Source organism: Oncorhynchus nerka, linkage group LG7 (genome assembly GCF_034236695.1).
Source record: "Oncorhynchus nerka isolate Pitt River linkage group LG7, Oner_Uvic_2.0, whole genome shotgun sequence".
NCBI lineage: Eukaryota > Metazoa > Chordata > Actinopteri > Salmoniformes > Salmonidae > Oncorhynchus > Oncorhynchus nerka.
In genome coordinates, this window is record NC_088402.1 from 33088102 (window position 1) to 33110028 (window position 21927).

At 42.5% G+C, this 21927-nt stretch overlaps 1 protein-coding gene across 2 annotated transcripts in view; it reads right to left on the bottom strand.

Moving 5' to 3' along the window:
• Positions 1 to 21697, bottom strand: part of LOC115131479 (KH domain-containing, RNA-binding, signal transduction-associated protein 3-like) — a 177773-nt gene extending 156076 nt beyond the window's left edge. For both annotated transcript variants that reach the window (XM_029663234.2, XM_029663233.2), the window contains exon 1: positions 21221 to 21697. In XM_029663234.2, coding sequence (XP_029519094.1) covers positions 21221 to 21311 — 91 coding nt within the window. In that variant the 5' untranslated portion in view covers positions 21312 to 21697. The remainder of the gene's footprint in view (positions 1 to 21220) is intronic.
• Positions 21698 to 21927: the final 230 nt, after the last annotated feature.

The following is a 21927-nucleotide window of genomic DNA, read 5'->3' on the forward strand; positions in this document are numbered from 1 at the left end:
TAAGTGCCATGGCCAAAAGTAGTGCACTATATAGGGTGTCATTTGGGAAGCAGAGCTTGACTTCCGAGACTGAGCTTTTTCACAGAAACAAACCTTGTGCCTTGTTGCTTAGGGTTCCATGGAAACCCTAGGTGTGAAAATATGGCTTGGTAACAAACAAATGCAAATTCCCACTAGATAATTGAAGCCTATAGCTAAAAGGCATGCACACATTTGCCCATATTTCTTAATGGTTCAGGAAGCATGCCATCCCTTCTCATTAAACTAAAGGGCTTCAATTCTACTTTTAAAAAATGTGTTCCTGTACCAAAGACGGAATAAATGGAGTGCGTCTCATCGAGTCAGATATTTCACATAGCCTTCTGTGAATAATGTCCAGAAATAGAGTGTGATATACAGTATAATGGAGGTACAACCCAATACAATTAAATGGCCTTACACAGTTTATACGACTGACACAAACCATATAAATGTGATTATTTATGGAAGTGAAATATAAGAGATATTTATTTTATGATTATGTCTTGGTAACTTGATATAGAGACAAGGCTGTATTTGTTCCCATATCAACACCCACTCTGTGACTGAATATATCCTCCACTCCTCCTCTTCTCCTGGCCTTACAGCTTCTACCAAATCCCTACAGACATGTCTCTCTTTCTCGCTGTGTCTCTCGCATTATGTCCCTCTCTCTCTCTCCCTCCATCTCTCTCTCTCTCTCTTTCTTTTTCTCTGCTCAGAGAAGGGAAAGCAGACAAGTACATCTCATTACTATCAGTCCACAGGCACCAACCATTTGACTAAGGGACTGTTAATGAGTAGCTGTTCACCCCCAGCTTGTCTTTCCAAAGCAGAGTGGCTGTCCTGGCCTCTGTATGTCCACGGTCCTGTCCTGGGCTGTCGACAACGGTAGCTAACTCAAAGGAACATAGAGAATCAACTCTTACAAGAAGAACAACATGATCTAAAATCTGTCACATAGGGAGACTCAGGGACAAACAGAGAGATGGACAAGACAGTCAGACTAGGCAGGGGGGCAGAAAGACCCAGTATAGGGACAGACAGACCAGACAGAGGGACAGACTTAGAGACAGACGAAGTGGGACAAACACACTCCTGGGACTGGGACAGACAGAGGGACAGACACAGTACAACAGCAGCTAGCAGGTCTGCAGGAAGTCAATGACTGATGTGAACAGAGTTTTTGCATTTCTGCAAATTGAAGAAATATAACCATACATTCATGAGAGACCAATCAATACCCCACACATGGCCAGACCCTGAAAGGTAGCCAAATGAGGGAGCTCATTCAATGTCTACATCCCAAATGGCACCCTACTCCCTATATAGTGCACAACTTGTGAACAGAGCCATGGTCAAAAGTAGTGCATTATAAAGTGAATAGTGTGCCATTTGGAGACATACATGTAATACACCCTCTGTTTACTGCCACTGGGCCAGACTGGGTTTAGTGACAGCATACACACACACACACACACACATACACACACACACACACACACACACACACACACACACACACACACACACACACACACACACACACACACACCACACACACCCACCATTAAGGGGTTACACTGTTGTTAACATTAGCAATCTGACCAATCTTTCTCAGTATTATTGGTAAATCAATGAGCATCAGTCAGTCCTGCACCATTAGGTTGGTCAGGTTACAACCAGGGCACCGCCTGACCCTTCCCTTCAGCCAGCACAGCTCTGCATCACTAGACCACCAAACATGTTATTTATGATGGCTTTCATTACAAATTACAGGAATAATGCTCTTTAAGAACTATACTGAAAGAGGAGTGAGCTACAGTACCTACAGTTATACTCCACAGAAAGAAATGTAGCTAGGTCTATTATATTCTGTGTGTTGAACAAACCTAGATTTGACATTCATCATTGTAAATGATTGCACAATTAAAAACCAGTAAACACTAGGGTGTTTCTAAAGTAACTGAGTAATGATAATGATAGGCCGGTGACTGCTGCGCTGCGAGGTGATTGTCCCATTAAAGACATGTGTTTAATACCTGGCCCTCCCACAGGACTACCCTTACATATGGGTCTCTTCCATCACGTTGCCAGGGCCATGCTAGAATGAAATGGGTCATAGGATACTTTAAATAAACATGATAATGAGGCAGACACTAAGCCAATCGCTAGGGGGGATGCTTGTGTTCTAGACCAAGCGGTCTCTGTGGATTTCCCTTTTGAATACTATTATAATAATGGAAAGAGATGCTGATTTATGTCTGTCGTGCCGGAGATGAACAGAACTCGTTGCGATTTGTTTGAGTGTGTGTGTGTTTGCGTGCGTGCGTGTGCATGTGCGTGTGCGTGTGTGTGTCTCTCATTGATCAGTCATGTCGAAAATATATTTAGAGAATCAATGCCGAGATAGACATAGACCATATCACAGGTCTGTATTAACTTAACCCTCAGACAGAAGTGTTCTGAGTGTTGTGCTCAGTCTCACTTCCCCTCCATATCTCACTCACCAGCCCTACAGTGACAGCTAGCAGGAGACAGCAACTCCTCTCCTTTCCTGTATACTGGGCTCTTCCCTCTCAGCAGGTGTCACAATTATCTCTCACTGGGTAAATCAGTGCAGACTCAGAAGGAGTACGCTAGTGGCTCAGAAGGAGTAAAGTAGTATGGGCTCAGTAGGAGTTAAGTAGTATGGGCTCAGTAGGAGTAATGTAGTGGCATAGTATGGGCTCAGTAGGAGTAATCTAGTGGCTCAGTAGGAGTAATGTAGTGACTCAGCAGGAGTAATCTAGTGGCTCAGTAGGAGTAATGTAGTGACTCAGCAGGAGTAATCTAGTGGCTCAGTGGGAGTAATGTAGTGACTCAGCAGGAGTAATCTAGTGGCTCAGTGGGAGTAATGTAGTGACTCAGCAGGAGTAATGTAGTGGCTCAGTGTGGGCTCAGTAGGAGTAATGTAGTGGCACAGTAGGAGTAATGTAGTAGCTCAGTAGGAGTAATGTAGTGGCTCAGTATGGGCTCAGTAGGAGTAAATGTAGTAGCTCAGTAGAAGTAATGTAGTAGCTCAGTAGGAGTAATGTAGTGGCTCAGTATGGGCTCAGTAGGAGTAAATGTAGTAGCTCAGTAGAAGTAATGTAGTAGCTCAGTAGGAGTAATGTAGTGGCTCAGTATGGGCTCAGTAGGAGTAATGTAGTAGCTCAGTAGGAGTAATGTAGTGGCTCAGTCTGAGTAATGTAGTGGCTCATTATGGGCTCAGTAGGAGTAATGTAGTGGCTCAGTGTGAACTCAGTAGGTGTAACGTAGTAGCTCAGTAGAGGTAATGTAGTGGCCAGTATGGTCTCAGTAGGCGTAATGTAGGAGCTCAGTAGGTGTGATGTAGTGGCTCAGTAGGAGTAATATAGTGGCCAGTGTGGGCTCAGTAGGTGTAACGTAGTACCTCAGTAGGAGTAATGTAGTGGCCAGTATGGGCTCAGTAGGCGTAATGTAGTACCTCAGTAGGAGTAATGTAGTGGCCAGTGTGAGCTCAGTAGGCATAATGTAGTACCTCAGTAGGAGTAATGTAGTGGCCAGTATGGGCTCAGTAGGCGTAATGTAGTACCTCAGTAGGAGTAATGTAGTGGCCAGTGTGAGCTCAGTAGGTGTAATGTAGTACCTCAGTAGGAGTAATGTAGTGGCCAGTGTGAACTCAGTAGGTGTAACGTAGTAGCTCAGTGGAGGTAATGTAGTGGCCAGTATGGGCTCAGTAGGCGTAATGTAGGAGCTCAGTAGGTGTAATGTAGTGACTCAGCAGGAGTAATCTAGTGGCGCAGTGGGAGTAATGTAGTGACTCAGCAGGAGTAATGTAGTGGCTCAGTGTGGGCTCAGTAGGAGTAATGTAGTGACTCAGCAGGAGTAATCTAGTGGCTCAGTGGGAGTAGTGTAGTGACTCAGCAGGAGTAATCTAGTGGCTCAGTGGGAGTAATGTAGTGACTCAGCAGGAGTAATGTAGTGGCTCAGTGTGGGCTCAGTAGGAGTAATGTAGTGGCACAGTAGGAGTAATGTAGTAGCTCAGTAGGAGTAATGTAGTGGCTCAGTATGGGCTCAGTAGGAGTAAATGTAGTAGCTCAGTAGAAGTAATGTAGTAGCTCAGTAGGAGTAATGTAGTGGCTCAGTATGGGCTCAGTAGGAGTAAATGTAGTAGCTCAGTAGGAGTAATGTAGTGGCTCAGTATGGGCTCAGTAGGAGTAATGTAGTAGCTCAGTAGGAGTAATGTAGTGGCTCAGTCTGAGTAATGTAGCGGCTCATTATGGGCTCAGTAGGAGTAATATAGTGGCCAGTGTGGGCTCAGTAGGTGTAACGTAGTACCTCAGTAGGAGTAATGTAGTGGCCAGTATGGGCTCAGTAGGCGTAATGTAGTACCTCAGTAGGAGTAATGTAGTGGCCAGTGTGAGCTCAGTAGGCATAATGTAGTACCTCAGTAGGAGTAATGTAGTGGCCAGTATGGGCTCAGTAGGCGTAATGTAGTACCTCAGTAGGAGTAATGTAGTGGCTAGTGTGAGCTCAGTAGGTGTAATGTAGTACCTCAGTAGGAGTAATGTAGTGGCCAGTGTGAACTCAGTAGGTGTAACGTAGTAGCTCAGTAGAGGTAATGTAGTGGCCAGTATGGTCTCAGTAGGCGTAATGTAGGAGCTCAGTAGGTGTAATGTAGTGGCTCAGTAGGAGTAATATAGTGGCCAGTGTGAGCTCAGTAGGTGTAACATAGTAGCTCAGTGGAGGTAATGTAGTGGCCAGTATGGGCTCAGTAGGTGTAATGTAGTGGCTCAGTAGGAGTAATATAGTGGCCAGTGTGAGCTCAGTAGGTGTAACGTAGTAGCTCAGTGGAGGTAATGTAGTGGCCAGTATGGGCTCAGTAGGCGTAATGTAGGAGCTCAGTAGGTGTAATGTAGTGGCTCAGTACGGCTTCAGTACTGACTGAGGCTATGTTCCAAATGCAGGTTGCAAAATTGGCTGTATTGTAAAAATGTTGGTCTTAATTTGGGGTTAGGGTGAGGCAATAGAGTTAGCAGTGTCGTTAAGGTTAGGGTTGAGGTTAGGGTGAGGCAATAGAGTTAGCAGTGTTGTTAAGGTTAGGGTTAAGGTTAGGGTGAGGCAATAGAGTTAGCAGCGTTGTTAGGGTTAAGGTTAGGGTGAGGCAATAGAGTTAGCAGTGTTGTTAAGGTTAGGGTTAAGGTTAGGGTGAGGCAATAGAGTTAGCAGTGTTGTTAAGGTTAGGGTTAAGGTTAGGGTTAGGTTTAAAATAAGAATTTGTTCTTAACTGACTTGCCTAGTTAAATAAAGGTTAAATCTTTTTTTTTTTAAACAGAATATATGACTTTGTGGCTGTACCAGCAAGTGACCACTCTGCCTCCAGAACAAGATTCATGACGAAAAATGCTAAAATGCAACCCAAATGGCACACTCTTCCCCTATATAGTGTACTACTTTTGACCAGGGTCCCATATATAGGGAATAGGGTGCCATTTGGGATACTCAAACGCTCAGTAGGGGTAATGTACTATACGAGTGAAAATGAGCATTGTGACACATACACTGCTTCCAATTGAAGATCACCCTTTCCCTCTGATAATGTAAATATACAGTATCTACAAATATATGTTTGAAGTCATTGTACTATACGAGGGAACATGCTATTACTTTAACACTGCATACATTTAAGAGTGTTGTGTGACACTGAATGTATGTGTTGTCATCTTTCAGGTTTGAAACATGGGGCAGGAATGTTTTGTCTCTGCTTAAAATGAGTCTGAACATTCACAGTCAAAAATAGTAATAAGCCATGACTGCATAATGTAAGAAAAAACAACCTTGGACTATTTTGTTTACACGAGTCAGTGACCAGTAAATCAATGTATTTTGCCTCATTGATCCTCAATAATGAGAAAAGCTTGCATGACGCGCCACATACATTCCACATACAACGGTTTCATTAGTCTAGCTTGCAGCCCGAGGTCCCTCCTCGTGCCCAACCATCTGCTGACATTATGATATTATTCCTTAACAAGTGGAGATTGTTGTTGCGTTGCTATGTGTGGCTCAGTTAGAATCCAGACAGATATTCCTCCTCTACACTGTACTTGTCCTTCATAGCTGGGCTCAATTCCATTTCAATTCATTCAATTCAGGTAAACTGATATTCTAATTCCAATTTTCCTCATTGGAATCGGAATTTCAGTTTATTTTCTGAATTGACTGTATTGAAATGGAATTGAGCCCAACCTGTTCTCCTCAGGAGCATCTGGCAGTCCTTCTACAGCCCAGAAGCCCTTGCAGCCCAAATGGCCCCTTATTCCATGTAGTACATTACTTTTATAGTGTGCAATACATGGGGAATAGGGTGCCATTTGGAACGCATCCCAGGGAAACAGCTCTGATGTCTGAGGCTGAAAGGTGATCCACTCATCCATGTCTCTGTCTCTCCCTGTCTCTCACTGCCTCGCTCTTCTGGCTCTGTGGCTCCTGCTTTCTCATCAGCTTCTCCAGGAACCAGGAACTGTCAATACAACAACAACCACGAAGCGGATAAAGCAACCCAAACTATACTACCTTTCCTTTCCCTGTCTGGCCGTTCTCCCTTCAAAACTGTCTCCTCAGACCGACCTAACCATGCGACGGACAGCAATTTAAACCATAGCCCCACCACACATACACCACCACCACCAGCATCAGACTGAAAGTGGGAACATGTCTGAACCACCTATCTATAAGCTTGATTTGTTTTCACTCAGCCCCCACACTTCATCCATAAAAAAATGATCTACAGTTCATCTTTTTTTTTGGGGGGGGGGGTAGATCAGCTGTGTTAAACAATTCTAAATATATTTGAGATTCTTCAAAGTAGTCACCCTTTGCCTTGATGTCAGCTTTGCAAACTCTTGGCATTATTTCAACCAGCTTCATGAGGTAGTCACCTGGAATGCATTTCAATGAACAGCTGTGCCTTTTTAAAAGTTCATTTGTTGAATTTCTTTCCTTCTTAATGTGTTTGAGCCAATCAGTTGTGTTGTGACAAGGTAGGGGTGGTATACAGAAGATGGCCCTATTTGGTAAAAGACCAAGTCCATATTATGGCAAGAACATCTCAAATAAACAAAGAGAAACGACAGTACATCATTACTTTAAGATATCACAGGATGCAACAGTTCGTCAAATGTCTGCTCTACTAGAGCTTCCCCGGTCAACTGTAAGTGCTGTTACTGTGAAGTGGAAACATCTAGGAGCAACAATGGCTCAGCCGCGAAATGGTAGGCCACATAAGCACACGGAACGGGACCGATGAGTGCTGAAGTGTGTAGCGCGTAAAAATCGTCTGTCCTCGGTTGCAACACTCACTACTGAGTTCCAAACTGCCTCTGTAAGCAAAGTCAGCACAATAACTGTTCGTTGGGAGCTTCATGAAATGGGCTTCCATGGCCGAGCGATGGGGTGATGTAAATCTCGCCACCATTGGACTCTGGAGCAGTGTTCTCTGGGGTGATGAATCACGCTTCACCATCTGGCAGTCCGATGGACAAATCTGGCTTTGGTGGATGCAAGGTGAACGCTACCTACCCCAATGCATAGTGCCAACTGTAAAGTTTGGTGGAGGAGGAATAATTGTCTGGGGATGTTTTTCATGGTCCAGGCTAGGCCCCTTAATTCCAGTGAAGGGATCTCTTAACACTACAGCATACAATGACATTCTAGATGATTCTGTGCTTCCAACTTTGTGGCAACGGTTTGGGGAAGGCCGTTTCCTGTTTCAGCATGACAACGCACCAGTGCACAGAGCGGCTGAATGGAAGCTAGTCCCTGCAGCAATGTTCAGATGGAAAGCCTTCCCAGGAGAGTGGAGGCTGTGAAAGCAGCAAAGAGGGGTCCAACTCCATATTAATGCCCATGATTTTGGAATGAGATTTTTGACGAGCAGGTGTCCACATACTTTTATTAATGTAGTGTATTTTCCTTTATTATTTTCCCCTAACCCTACCAACCCTCCCCTAATTGGAGTAAAGTAATGGACAATAACAGGACTGTATATTACGTACCATTACCAACATCCTCATCAAGCAGACTTGATGGACTAATCACAGTTGAGAGAGGATATGACCAGCTACAGTGGGGCTTCATAACGACAACCCTCAGACTGGATCTGGTGTGTGTGTGTGTGTGTGTGTGTGTGTGTGTGTGTGTGTGTGTGTGTGTGTGTGTGTGTGTGTGTGTGTGTGTGTGTGTGTGTGTGTGTGTGTGTGTGTGTGTGTGTGTGTGTGTGTGTGTGTTTCTTCTGTTGCTGTCAGGGGGCCAACAGCACAGCAAGGGTCTTATGTAGTAATGATGGTCAAAATAACGCTTCAGACTCTCAATAACATTCACATCTCTCATAATTGGGTTTATAAACCAGACTTCACCAACAGTGGAATGAAGTGTCCTTTTTATGGATAGAAACAATTCATACTTGAATCCACAAGTGTTTTATTGTGGAGCTATAATAGTTAATGAGCATTCAATACTCACTCACAGCGATAATCAGATACAAACAGATACAAATATCATGCCTGCTGCCAGTTGTCTTTGGCTGTTTTGTCAGGTATAAATTGATAGGAAATTTAAATCATAGCATCGATCTGAACCGTCTGAAAGTTGTGGCGTTAAACATTTTTAAGGTTGATTGAATGCCATTATTTCAAACGCATGACAGGTGTGCTACTTTTAAAGAAAATGCAGTGTGGACGACCATATGTGGTTGTCGGGGGCCTTTAGTTAGATGGGGATCTGCAGACATGAGGAACGAGTCCACCGTGGGTCCTTGACTTGAAGAGATGTCTCCAGAATCTGAATACAATTAGGCTTTCACAGCATCCTCTTAAAATAGAGACGGGAGACAAAGTGAAGCAAGCGGCCTAGCAGGACAACAAGAAGAGGTCCCTTGGCGACGGGGCTAACCTTAATGAGCATCCACATCTTCCCCCCTTTCTCCCACTCCCCTTCCCCCAGTCCCCTCCTCTCAGTATATTACAGGATAGATTCTCTTGCTCCAAAAACACAGAAAATGCACTTAACTTTCATTTACTGATATCCTACTTCCACTACCTTCAGTCATGAAAGATTCAAAGATTCATCATACCCACCAACACCACCACCATCCAACTCCATGTTCAGATTTTGTGTTTTTCTTTTCATGAGGTGAGCAAAGCACTAAGAGCCTGAAGACATTGAGTGCTATTTATTGAGACAGAGAGACGTGCAGAGAGTTTAAACCGAGAGCTTCAGATGAGAGATGATTCCTAGTGGCTCTTTTAACAGTAAGTTCATCAGAGCATACAGTGCAGATGAATGAGGAAAGTTTTCCACACAGGAAACAGAGAAACTGTTATTTTAGTCTTTGTCTGTGTGTTGTGGTGTAACATCTGGTGTTAGGTAAAAATGATAACACTGACATGGTGCTGGGTGAGAATGGATAAGTCCCTTACTGCACTTCCTGTTCGTACAGAAGAATCATGGTGCAGTTAGCAGCCCAAACCCACTAAACATGGGCCGACGGCGATGTCTTCTGGACGTATTGTTTTGGTCCTTTCTGGACCGGCTGTCTTTTATTTTCCTTTCCGAACCGGCCTTGATTTGGGGTAGATGTCTATGTTTGGTTCAGATTTGGTCAGGACTGGCCTTGATTTGGGGTAGACGTCTATGTTTGGTTCAGATTTGGTCAGGACTGGCCTTGATTTGGGGTAGACGTCTATGTTTGGTTCAGATTTGGTCAGAACTGGCCTTGATTTGGGGTAGACGTCTATGTTTGGTTCAGATTTGGTCAGGACTGGCCTTGATTTGGGGTAGATGTCTATGTTTGGTTCAGATTTAGTCAGGACTGGCCTTGATTTGGGGTAGACGTCTATGTTTGGTTCAGATTTGGTCAGGACTGGCCCAAACATAGACGTCTATCATTGGTTCAGATTTGGACTGGTCCGGACCAAAATCTGAACCAATCATAGACATCTATGTTTCACAAGTTTGGACAGCAGAGTACAGCACAGTACAGTACAGTACAGTAGAGTACAGTAAATTAAAGTAGAGTATAGTACAGTACAGTACAGTAAAATACATTAGAGCATAGTAGAGTACAGTAAAGTAAAGTATGGTGTACAATAAAGTATAGTACAGTATAATGTACTGTATTGTACCCTACTTTACTCGAATGCACTCTACGGAAATAAACTCACTTTACTATACTCTACTAAATTCAACTCTAATGTACTGTACTCTACTAAATTAGACCCTACTGTACTGTATGTTACTGTACTGTACTCTACTGTACTGAATACAACTCTACTCTCCTGCACTGTACAGTACTCTACTATACTGAATTGTGCTGTTCAGATATGGTCTGGTCTGGACCAGCCAAATTTGCACTTGTTTGGGGGTGGAGCTCATTAGAATAATACCCTGCATGCCTAGCATGTGTTTGTTTTTACATTTACATTTTGGTCATTCAGCAGACACTCTTATCCAGAGCGACTTACAGTCAGTGCATTCAATTAAGGTAGATAAACAACAACATATCACAGTCATAGCAAGAAAAACATATTTCTGTAACTGTTACTGGGAATGTTATTGCATTTGAAGTGCTCTGTTGGTTTATTCTGCAAAATTGATTGAAAAGCAATAAGCAATAAGCATAAATATTCTATGTTGCGAACTTCAGTTGGATCCTTTTTCCTATATTGTTTGGATAAAAAAAATATTACTGTGATATGAAATTTACTTCATTGAGAATGTATGTGCAGCTGAAATTTGGCCATATAATTGATTACAAAAACATATGTATTTTCAACGTCTGTATATAACATATTTTCACCTTTCAGTAAAACCGAAAATGTACCTGATTTCAACGTCCAGAAAAGGGGTATTTTAATCGTCCCAAAAAGTCTGTTCACCTTTCATTCAGAACCTAAAATGAGCCTAACTTCAACGTCTAGGAAACACATATTTTAGACATCTTTTCAAAGCTGTTTTGCTTACTGGGAAGCCTCTGAATGCATTTAATCTCATCATAAATTTAATGCTGTTGGACCACAATGGCTGAACTCAAAAAAAGAATAAAGTTCTACCTAAAACTAGGTCTGAGTTCTCTTGGAGCCTCTTATGAATTATCTCTTTCTGAGTCAGTCAATGCATGCACTGCTTACATTACTATTTTTAGGTTTGTATTGTGAGCTTCTCATATTGCATGTTGGGGATTAGGCCCACCAAAGTAATAAAGGAAACTGTATACACAGTGAGAACACTTCAGCTTTATATGAAATACGGGCCTCTTCTCTATCACCTTACAGAGCTGCAGCTGGTTGAAGCTCACCCTACAGAAGATATAGGTTTACATCCTCAGTATTAGATCTGCTTGGCTTGACCTGATACCACACATACTGAGAGGGAAAAAACATGTTGAGTGGCATGTCAGAGAAAAGCAGGCTGATTATTTTGGGAGGTATTTATTCATTTACCAAGAGTCTAGGTGACTTAGGATGCTTTCCAAGTGGCACCCTGTTTCCTATGAAGTGCATGACTTTTGTCCAGGGCCCCTAGGGCTCTCGTCTAAAGTAGGTCACTATAATAGGGTGCCAGTTGACATAGTGCCAGCAACACAAGGTGCACAAGAAGCGAGCGAGGCACGGCAAGGTGCTCCTTATCTGACTGAAGCGGAGCTGCGCTGCCTGACGGTCCAGGGCTCCAGCAAGGTGGAACGATAAACATAATTAAATTTAGTTGGATTACAACAAAATGGATGGGATCAGCTGGGAAGGCGGGAAGGCTAATCCTGAACCAATCCCCTCAAAATAAGGTGCCAACCGACCCAACACAGTGTAAATAAAGTGAGAGGGAACATATGAAGGGAAGAAGAGAGGGAAGGAGGGGAAAGGAAGGAAGCTGTCGGAGAAAGAGAGAGATCAAGGTAAGGCCACTGAAAAGGGCCCTTTTCAAAACGAGGACAAATACACCCAACTACTTCACAGTGAAGCAGACTATGAGCGAGATCAATGGCAGTTCATTGAATCTGACAGGATTCTAATCACTGTTAGAAAGCAGGTAGATATACAGAGAAGAGACAGAGAGGAGTGACAGTGTTCAGATGTGCAGAACTATTATTAGACAACTTGATACTCCTGGTCAGAGAGCAAAAACATACAACAGCATTTTCTTATGGGTCTCGTTCTCATTCTGGTATATATTGAATCGGTCAAGCTAGCAGGGTTGGGGACAAATTAAACACTGTTCAATGTGTGAAGACTGCTGTCTGGTTTATACATGAGTGAAAAAAAAGCAGAATTTGAAATGCGATGCTGGTGACAAAAATGAATAAGCATTGAATTTACACCTTCCCCATCTTCTGAACAAGTGGTACATTTACACTTGCCTTTCTCCCCGCAGCTATACAACCACACCGTTTCACTCAGAGGGACCCGGTATGCGCAAGATGCATCTGCTTATTCAGCTATTCACCTTAACACATAAACTAACCTCACCATGAAATGTTTTTTAGACACATAAAATGGTTCTAGGAGATTCTGAGGGTATGGAATGAAAGCAGGGGTCTACACCTTAACCTGCCTTTCTCTATCATATATATATAATTTTTTTTGTCACTTTCCCATCTAGCAATTTTTTTCCATTACCACTTTTCCTTTTATTTTTTCTATTTCAATTCCAATTTCATTCCACTCGTCACTTTCCTCCTCCCGCCTAATGCATTTTCCCTTTTTTAACTGAGTTTTAGTCCAATCCTTCACAAAGAACATTCCCCCAGGGGATGTGAACCCTTACCTCTTTCAGTTGCCTGTAACTACAGTAAACACATGCCCACATACCAGAGCTCTTTCTCTCGCTGTCTCTCTCTAGCTCCCAGTCTAATCCAGTCTAATCCCACAGTGCTGTCTTTGTGCTGTCTTGGGCAGACATCAGTGCATTATCATCCAATAAGAATATGATTAATGGATTTATAATTGCAGAGGGCGAGCCTAGTGGAGAACACAGTTTGCCCTGGATTAATATAGGAGATAAAGTAACGTACTGGTGGTGAGTAGAGGAGAGGAGAGCTGAGGGGCTGTGTTAAGCCCTGCGGCCATAAGGCTGGGGAGAGGAGAGGGGCTGGGCGAGGAGAGGAGTGGAGTGGAGTGGAGTGGAGTGGAGAGGAGAGGAGAGGAGAGGAGAGGAGAGGAGAGGAGAGAGAGGAGAGGAGAGGAGAGGAGAGCTGAGGGGCTGAGGTTAAGCCCTGTGGCCATAAGGCTGAGGAGAGGAGAGGAGAGGAGAGGAGAGGAGAGGAGAGGAGAGGAGAGGAGAGGAGAGGAGAGGAGAGGAGAGGAGAGGAGAGGAGAGCTGAGGGGCTGTGTTAAAGCCCTGCGGCCATAAGGCTGGGGAGAGGAGAGGAGTGGAGAGGAGAGCTGAGGGGCTGTGTTAAGCCCTGCGTCCATATGGCTGGGGAGAGGAGAGGAGTGGAGAGGAGAGGAGCCAAGTTGGAGGTCTGCGCTGGTAGCTGGTAACTGGTGCTTCTGGTTGAGTTGAAGACCTCAACACTTTCTGACTGCACGCTGGGCTTAAACGATCTCTTTTCAGATCTGGGGCTCTCTGGCTATTACTGCCCTCTCTAAATAAGCACTGGTGCATTATTTAAGACAGCGATGAGAGGCTATATAGCACTGTTAAATATGGATAGCAGCTTGACCAGCTGGGTAGGGGAAGAAATTAACATTTCTTATCACAATTTATTGTATTTTAAACAATCATGTTTGCATAAAATTGTATTGTCCATAGGGTTTTGTCCAATGGTGTCCTAGTAGGCCAGCTATCATGACCATATCAGCGTGTCACACCTGGGCCTCGTTTGCCATCAAGGAGAGGTTTCTCTTTATTTAAATTAGGTTTGTGTGACTGTTTATGTTAACTCTGTTGCCAGCTAATTCATTTCAGTTCATCTTCCATTGAAAGCAGTGATAAGATGCTGAGAGGTGCTTCCTCTGTGTGACTGCAGCTCTGATCCTTGCCCCACCTTATACCATGACAAACTGGAGCATCAGCAGCCGCTGACAACGAAAAACTCAAAGCTTTAAACACCTACTCATTTTTAACTCAACAAATTAATGCAAAGCACCTTTTCCAAGCCACTGGGTTTAATTGGAAGGCATGCATTAAAAGTGCATTAAAAGTGCACATCATAACGGAAAAAAGCCGGATGATGTGGATACTTGTTGGGAAATCGTGTGAGATATAATACATAGAGTGGGGTAAGTTGAGCCACCCTTGTTTCTAGGAAACCATACTCAAAAGTAATCATTTGACCAAATATTTAGGAAGAGGTCATCTGTGAAGGAAGAAACCACATGTAAAAAGTGGTAAGCAAGGTCCAAAAAAAAGGATTTTCACTAAGTCAAATGAAATTATTGTGTTAGGGGTTTCATGATCTATCTAAACAAAATAAATGATTTAAATATTGTTCTATTCATCAGTTGGGGTCTCTATAAGCTTCAATATGAGGTCCTGAACCTAACGTGAAAGTGAATCCTTGCAGCTGTGTAGTCAAAATGTTTAACATGGTGCTGGTTGATCCGAAGGCCATGGGGTAAGTTGAGCTAATGGTTGAGCCATTGGCAAGTTGAAAAATGTAAGTGTTTCCTTCTCAGGCAAAATGCAAGGCATTATTGCTGGGATATGAGGTAGCAACAAGGCCTGGGCCCGGTTGCAAGTTAATTTTCCCATGATCTTTTCCCTTAAAATTCCCTTAACTTTAAGTCAGTTGCACAAAACATGTTAAAGTGAATTTCCCACTTAAGGGAAAAGTTAAGGCTGCCCATGAGGTCCCTTGACTGCTTCCTTCCGTATGTAAACAGCCTTTGTGGAGGTGAATGTTGCCTTCATCTGCTCTGGTTACAAAAGGAAAACATCAACCAGCAATGGAATTATTGCATAAATATTGGGACAGTGATACGTGTTTGAGTTTTTCTGGCACTGTACTCCATCTGTACTCTGTACTCCATTTATTCTGAGGTTATTTTCATCCATATTTTTATCACACAAATATCATACCCCCAAAACTGCTAACCTCCCCTGTTATTGTAATGGTGTGTCACGCCCTGACCGGAGTATTCTTTGTTTTCTTTATATATTTTGGTTAGGTCAGGGTGTGACATGGGTGATGTATGTGTTTTTCACTGTCTAGGTGTTTTGTAGGTTTATAGGGTTGTTTACCACCTAGGTGTTTATGTATGTCTATGGTTGCCTAGATTGGTTCTCAATTAGAGGCAGCTGTTTATCGTTGTCTCTGATTGGGAACATTATTTAGGCAGCCATCTTTGGGTATTTTGTGGCTTATTATCTATGTCTATGTGATGTTGCATGTTTGCACTCAGTTTTGATAGCGGACATGGTGGTCTTGTTATTTTGTTTGTTCAGTGTACTTCGTGTTTTTTCATCTTTCATTAGAAAGATGTATTCACATCACGCTGCGCTTTGGTCTCCTCACTATGACGAATGTGACATGGTGAGAGTTTAGCATGTCTTGGGGGTATGATATTTATGTATCTAACTTTTCATTCAGGACTATCTGTAATCATGGGGCGGCAGGGTAGCCTAGTGGTTAGAACGTTGGACTAGTAGTAGAAGGTTGCAAGTTCAAACCCCCGAGCTGACAAGGTACAAATATGTTGTTCTGCCCCTGAATAGGCAGTTAACCCACTGTTCCTAGGCTGTCTATGAAAATAAGAATTTGTTCTTAACTGACTTGCCTATTTAAATAACGGTTAAATAAAAATCATGGTAGCATCCACATTAAAGTGTTTAGAAAAATATTATATTCTTATTTACAATAAAAGTGACTCCAAAATGACACAATACATTATTTACCATTCATTTCTATTGGGCACAAAATAATCTGAAACACAAACAAAACGAACAGCAAATGTATCCAACAAGTGTGTAGAGTCACAAGCTTGATGTAATCATTGCGTGCTAGGAATATGATACCAAATATTCAACTTGTTACTACTTTAATACACATTTGTCGCAATACTTTTTATCCCATAAAATGGTGGGACTATGTACAAAAAGTGCTGTAATATCTCAACAGCTCACCCAATATGTATGAAAATATCCTCAAATTAAAGCTGACAGTCTGCACCTTAACCTCATAGTCATTGTATCATTTATAATCAAGTACAGTAGTACAGAGCCAAAACAATTGTCACTGTCCTAATAATTACGGAGGGCACTGTAACTGATTCATCTACAAAGATACTGTGTTGTTTACCCATAGGATGTAATATTAGAGTTTTAATCATTTGTTTTTATCCAGACAATAGTTATGTGCTTCTGCATTTTTATCCACTAACTAATGAACCTGGATCAGTCAGAGTGCATCCTAAATATTCCCTCTAATAGTGCACTACTTTTGACAAGGGCCCACACTACTTTTCGAATAGGATGCCATTTGGGACGTAGGGAGTGAGGTGCCACTTGGGACGCAACCCTAGAGTCCTGGTGTTGAATTACTGCATTGCCACCTCATTACCTATGACATAACGGGTGTTCCACGCATCACACATTAACAGTGAGATCAATGCCACCATGTAAACTAATCAGTCCCATAAATGACATGCCATTAGGTTTTATGACCAAGCGTGACTGTCTCAGTCTGTGTTAGGCCTGGCCAACATCTCACCCTCCTGTAGAGTCTTCTGGGATGCCTCATCTAGAGGAGTGAACCGCCGCTCAGCAAACACCTCAGACCTCTGAGCCATAGCTCACACACAGCACCACTCAACACCTTACACACGGCAACCCTGACCTACTAGTCGAAATTTAAAGTGGTTTCTGGGTCTCTCTCTCTCACTCTCTCTCACTCTCTCTCACTTCACCTGTGAGTTCAACAGCGTAACAGTACATCTGTAGGTCAGATCCCAGAGTAAGTGGACCCCTTCCTGTCCTGTATCTGTCTCCCTGTGTAGTCCACTGGCTCAGTGTGCTGGCCAGCCACAGATGTTTATCACTATCAACCACTGTTTTCCTAGAAACACAACAGTATCTCAGGCTTTGATGCTCTGCTAAGGCTTATTTCTGCTCACTGCTCGGTGTGCGTTCCTAGAATGCGTCCAAAATATCACCATTCAGTGGAGGCTCCTCAGAGGAGGAAAGGGAGGACCATCCTCCTCAGTGATTTTCATAAAAATATTGAAATATTAAAAAAGTTATCCTTTTTAGGTAAAACTATAGTAAATATGTTCACGTCACCAAATAACTTTATTAAAACACATTGTTTTTCAATGAATGTCAACAGTAGCCTCAACAGCACTCTGTAGGGTAGCACCATGGTGTAGCCGGAGGACAGCAAGCTTCCTTCTTCCTCTGTGTACAATGACTTCAATACAAAACCTAGGAGGCTCATGGTTCTCACGCCTTTCCATAGACTTACACAGTAATTATGACAACTTCTGTAGGACGTCATCCAACCTATCAGAGCTCTTGCAGCATGAACTAACATGTTGTCCACCCAATCAAAGGATCAGAGAATGAATCTACTGTAATACTGAAAGCATACGCTACAGCTAGTCAGCACTGCAGTGTATAAAGTGTGATGAGTAGCAGACTCAAAGAGAGAAAAAGACAATAGTTAAACAGTTTTGAACAAATGTATTTCCTCAAAAATTAAGAAGCAAAAGAGAAGGGGAGAGAGAGCTAGCTATATTTTGTATTTTTTTCTTACTTAGCTAGCAACTGCAGCTAGCTAGTTTAGCCTATGCAAACAACCGGCAAAAACAGAAAGGTGTTATCTTATCTAGATGGCTATTGCTATCCAATTCTGGAACTCTTCCATGTCAAGGTAAGCTTTTGGTTTTACGTAGATGCGAGAAGGAATTATCCAGCTGTTTGTATGTGGCTGCTATGAAAGTGAACTGTGTTTGTGTGATCAGGGGTGTATTCATTCCGCCGATTCTGTTAAAAAAAAACATTTCTTATACAGAAGCAAACAGAACAAAACGGGGATAAACATACCTGAATTTGTCCATTAAAAATTCTAATTTGCAACTGTTGGACTAATGATTATACCCTAGATAAGCTAGATTCAGGCAAGATTGTGCAAGACGGTATTGAATGTGTCAATGTATGTCACCTTGATTCCTCAAATTTCTGATATACTGTATGTGTGAACCAACGGCTATAGGAGAAGTTCTGTAATGGACTCCAACACACACCTGCGCATGTCTTTGTTCAGAACTGCTAGGATCATTTGATTTTGGGTTCCTTCCATTGTGGCCTAACCTAGTCTACCCAAGCGGAGCTCTTTAATGTAATACAAACACTGTGCTGGGTGCCTGCAGCGGAACAGACAATTATAATAACTTCTCATCTGCAGAACCTGGGATGGCTCCATAGAGATGGTCTCTGTTCGGAGTGAGCAGGACGTTCTGCATGTAATGAAATAACTTCTAGCGGGTAGGTCCATATATCTGGGTTAAAGCAGATATAGCAGGTAGTTTCATTTTTTTTTTTTTAAACATTGAAATATTAGATGCTGTTTGTGCAGTTTAAAACAAGAAAGGCCTCATAGTGAAACACAACTATTGAAACAATGTCACACTCTATGTGAGGTTCTCGCAGCCGAAAGCAGTCCTGTTGAATTCCTTAAAATGTGTTTATTCTTGTAGTGAACATTAACTCTTCAACTTATCTAATTAGAAGCATGATAAGATATTTATATCAATTAAAGTCAGCAGTGAGTCACTACTAAACAGGCCTAGCTGGATCTGTGGCTGTATGTGCACTTTATGAATTGTTTTCCAGCAGAAGTGCTTTTCTATTAGATCCAATTGTACCTATTTGTTGCCTCATACACTGGATAGGTGCAGTGAATGTGTTGTTTTAAAGAGTCACACATAGCAGTACGTGGCCCTAGAGCAAACGACAAGGACTGATTTTGTGGTTACTGGCCCAACACACTACCCGCTAGGCTACTTGCCGCCCTGCAGTATACCTACAGTATGGTACAGGTATCTAAACTTCCATCTCCAAGTACAGCCCCCCCCCCCTCCCTCCAGACATACAGTTATCTACATAGTATGCGGCCACTCGCTGTCTGCTTGTGTGCCTATTCTCTGTGGTTCTGTTCCTTTCCCCTGAAAAACAGAATAATCAAGTCGAGAGCTGGTGGGGAAGATGCCAGAATAATTGTTATTAGAGAAGTGCTTAAAGTAGTGCTCTGTTCCATTGCATCAAGACATGACAGTATTTACATTTTGGAGTTTGTGGCAAACTGTTACTGACTGTTACTGAGTGTTATGGACAGTTACTGACTGTTACTGGCTCTTACGGACCGACCCACGGCACAACTGAGCCTTGTTTGTTTGATGAAATACGACGGCAATCTGCACCTTATTCCCAATATAGTGCACTATTTTTGACTACAATAGGGCTCTGGTCAAAATAAATGTACTGTAGGGGATAGGGTGCCGTTTGGGAGACCGGGAATCTGTTAAAATGATAGGATCCAAAAGTTGTGATATAACAGTGGAAATGCTTGTGGAATATTCAGAATCACGCTCCTCCAACTCCATTGAAAGCATTGGCTCGTTCATTTATACGACTTACGCGAACCCTCAGCGACACTCTGTCGAAGAAATGTACATTTCTTTCAAATCACATGGCAAGCTGGGAAATCTGTGTTGGAGAAAAAGGCCAAAGCTATTTTACAGACTGAAACCAGCTGATAAGGAGAAAGTGCTGAGTAAAATAGGTTCTTATCTCCGTCTGACTACACTGATTCAGCTCTAAGTGAGAGAGCTGAAAGAAACACATTGATAAAGGCCCTTCTGTCCTGGTATTAACCTAACTCGGTGCTTTCAGCTATTCTTTCCCACATTGCCCAACTCAATACTTTTAGCTATAAGCTATTTCACTTTCTTAAAACTCAACAATCTATCCATAATGGGTACAAAATGGGACTGGATACAGAGAGTCTCCTGCATGCCACACAACTGTGTTAGCCTGTTGAGCTAAAGCCTAGGCTTTAGCTCTTGGAGTTAACGCAAGTCGTCAGATCTCAGGCATGATTACTCTTAGTCGAGCATGGTTCACCAAACATTTGCATCTTACTCGATAGGAATATTATATCCAGTATTCTAATTATTTATCTCTTATATGTCAGGTATAGGTACAGTTCAACAACTGTGAATGTAAAGTTTACATCAGTAGATGTCGTTAAAGTCATACCTGACCATTAAAAGTAGGCCAGTAGCCTAATATACAAATCAAAAGCTTTCAAAGCTTAGCGAGATATAGACATTCTGCAAATAGGATTTTATTTTCTGAAATCCAGGCAGACAGCACTAGACACAAAGCTCATTTACAAGAGGTATTTAAAGGATGTACTTGGATGCTATTCCGGTGCTCTTCTCACAAGAGTGGACGCAAGGGGGTGCGTCTGGAAGTATTGTCAAATTATTGTCAGCTTCAAAGCCAACAGTGCGCTCAGCGCGCACAGACGTCTCAGCAATGGATTAATTCAACAGTCTTCGATTCAAATCACTGTGGAACACGCGCCCCTATCCGCTCAAATTGCTTTAGAATCAAGTCAAGTTCTTCAAAGGGGAAAACAAATCCAATTTATAATGAGAATGTGTTGATTTCACTGTTAACATTATAATTTACAAGTCTCAGTGCTGGATGACTGAGCTACTTGGAGACGCTCCTACATTGTTATCATAGTAGAAGTATGCAAACATAGAGACATGTATTGTTACCAAATACTGCAGGCCTACATTGTATAAGTAGAGTGGTGATTTACAATTATGACTGAATGTGTATTTATGTATAGGCTAACAGAAAGGCGTGGCATTTTTTTTGCGTAGGCTAGGCAACCGCCAGCCACTCCACTTAGGCTATTTTATGTATTCCAGACAGTTATTCCAATGTTCAACTAATCAACAAGCCCGTAGTCGACTAAAGTGTGCTGGTTCTGGAATAAATCAAATAGCCTGAGCGTGTTCTGTATTATGGTCCATTTGGCACAGCGCCTAATCAAAACTTCAAATATGTCTTTAAAGTGTAATATTAGGTCAAAGTGGCACCAACATAACCCAAACAACATAGGAACCAACATAACCCAAACAGTATAGGTTAGTATTCTAAGCTATACCGTACAAACGTTTTCTTGTCTTACCTTGCTCTAGTAGTCGTAGAGAGTGATGAAACGTGGGGTCCAGTGTGTCCTTCTCTGCCATCAGCTCTGGTAAGTACTTTTCGTTATCCATTTCGTCCCGTGCCGATGGTCCACGTCGTCCACAAAATAATTCGGCAGTGATACAATTCTAAAACCTCGCCTTATTCCCAACACTTGCCCCCACCAAAACTAGTAACGGTAAATTATTATTATTATTAAAACGAACAGGGATGCGGTAATGTCATTCGCAACCACTATAACATCACATAAGTAGTTCTAAGCTGTAACAACGACCAAAAACTGTCTGTGCGCGGGTGTCTCAGGTAAGAATTCCGTTATCCCATCCGTGTAGTAGCCTATATATTCAACGTCACCTTGCAGACCCCTCGCATGCAACACCGCCAACCTAGAGGCTCTCTCCGTTCTGTAAACAAGCTCTTTAAAGCTCCCCCGGAACGTCTCCACTAGCAACGAGGGCTCATTCCAGCTCCTCTACTATTGGTTCCCGATCAGTGTTCAAGAAAATGCAATGTAGCGTCAGTCATTAGAAGGGGCGGGTGCTCCAGCCTGGAGTGAGCGGAACAGCTGGAACTATCCATGGTGCTGATTCCACGGCGCGCGGCTATATGTTGTTCGATGTGACACGAGCCAGCAAAGATCTGAATTACAATGCAGAGAACATTAATAACAGTCCTTCTCTTGTTAAA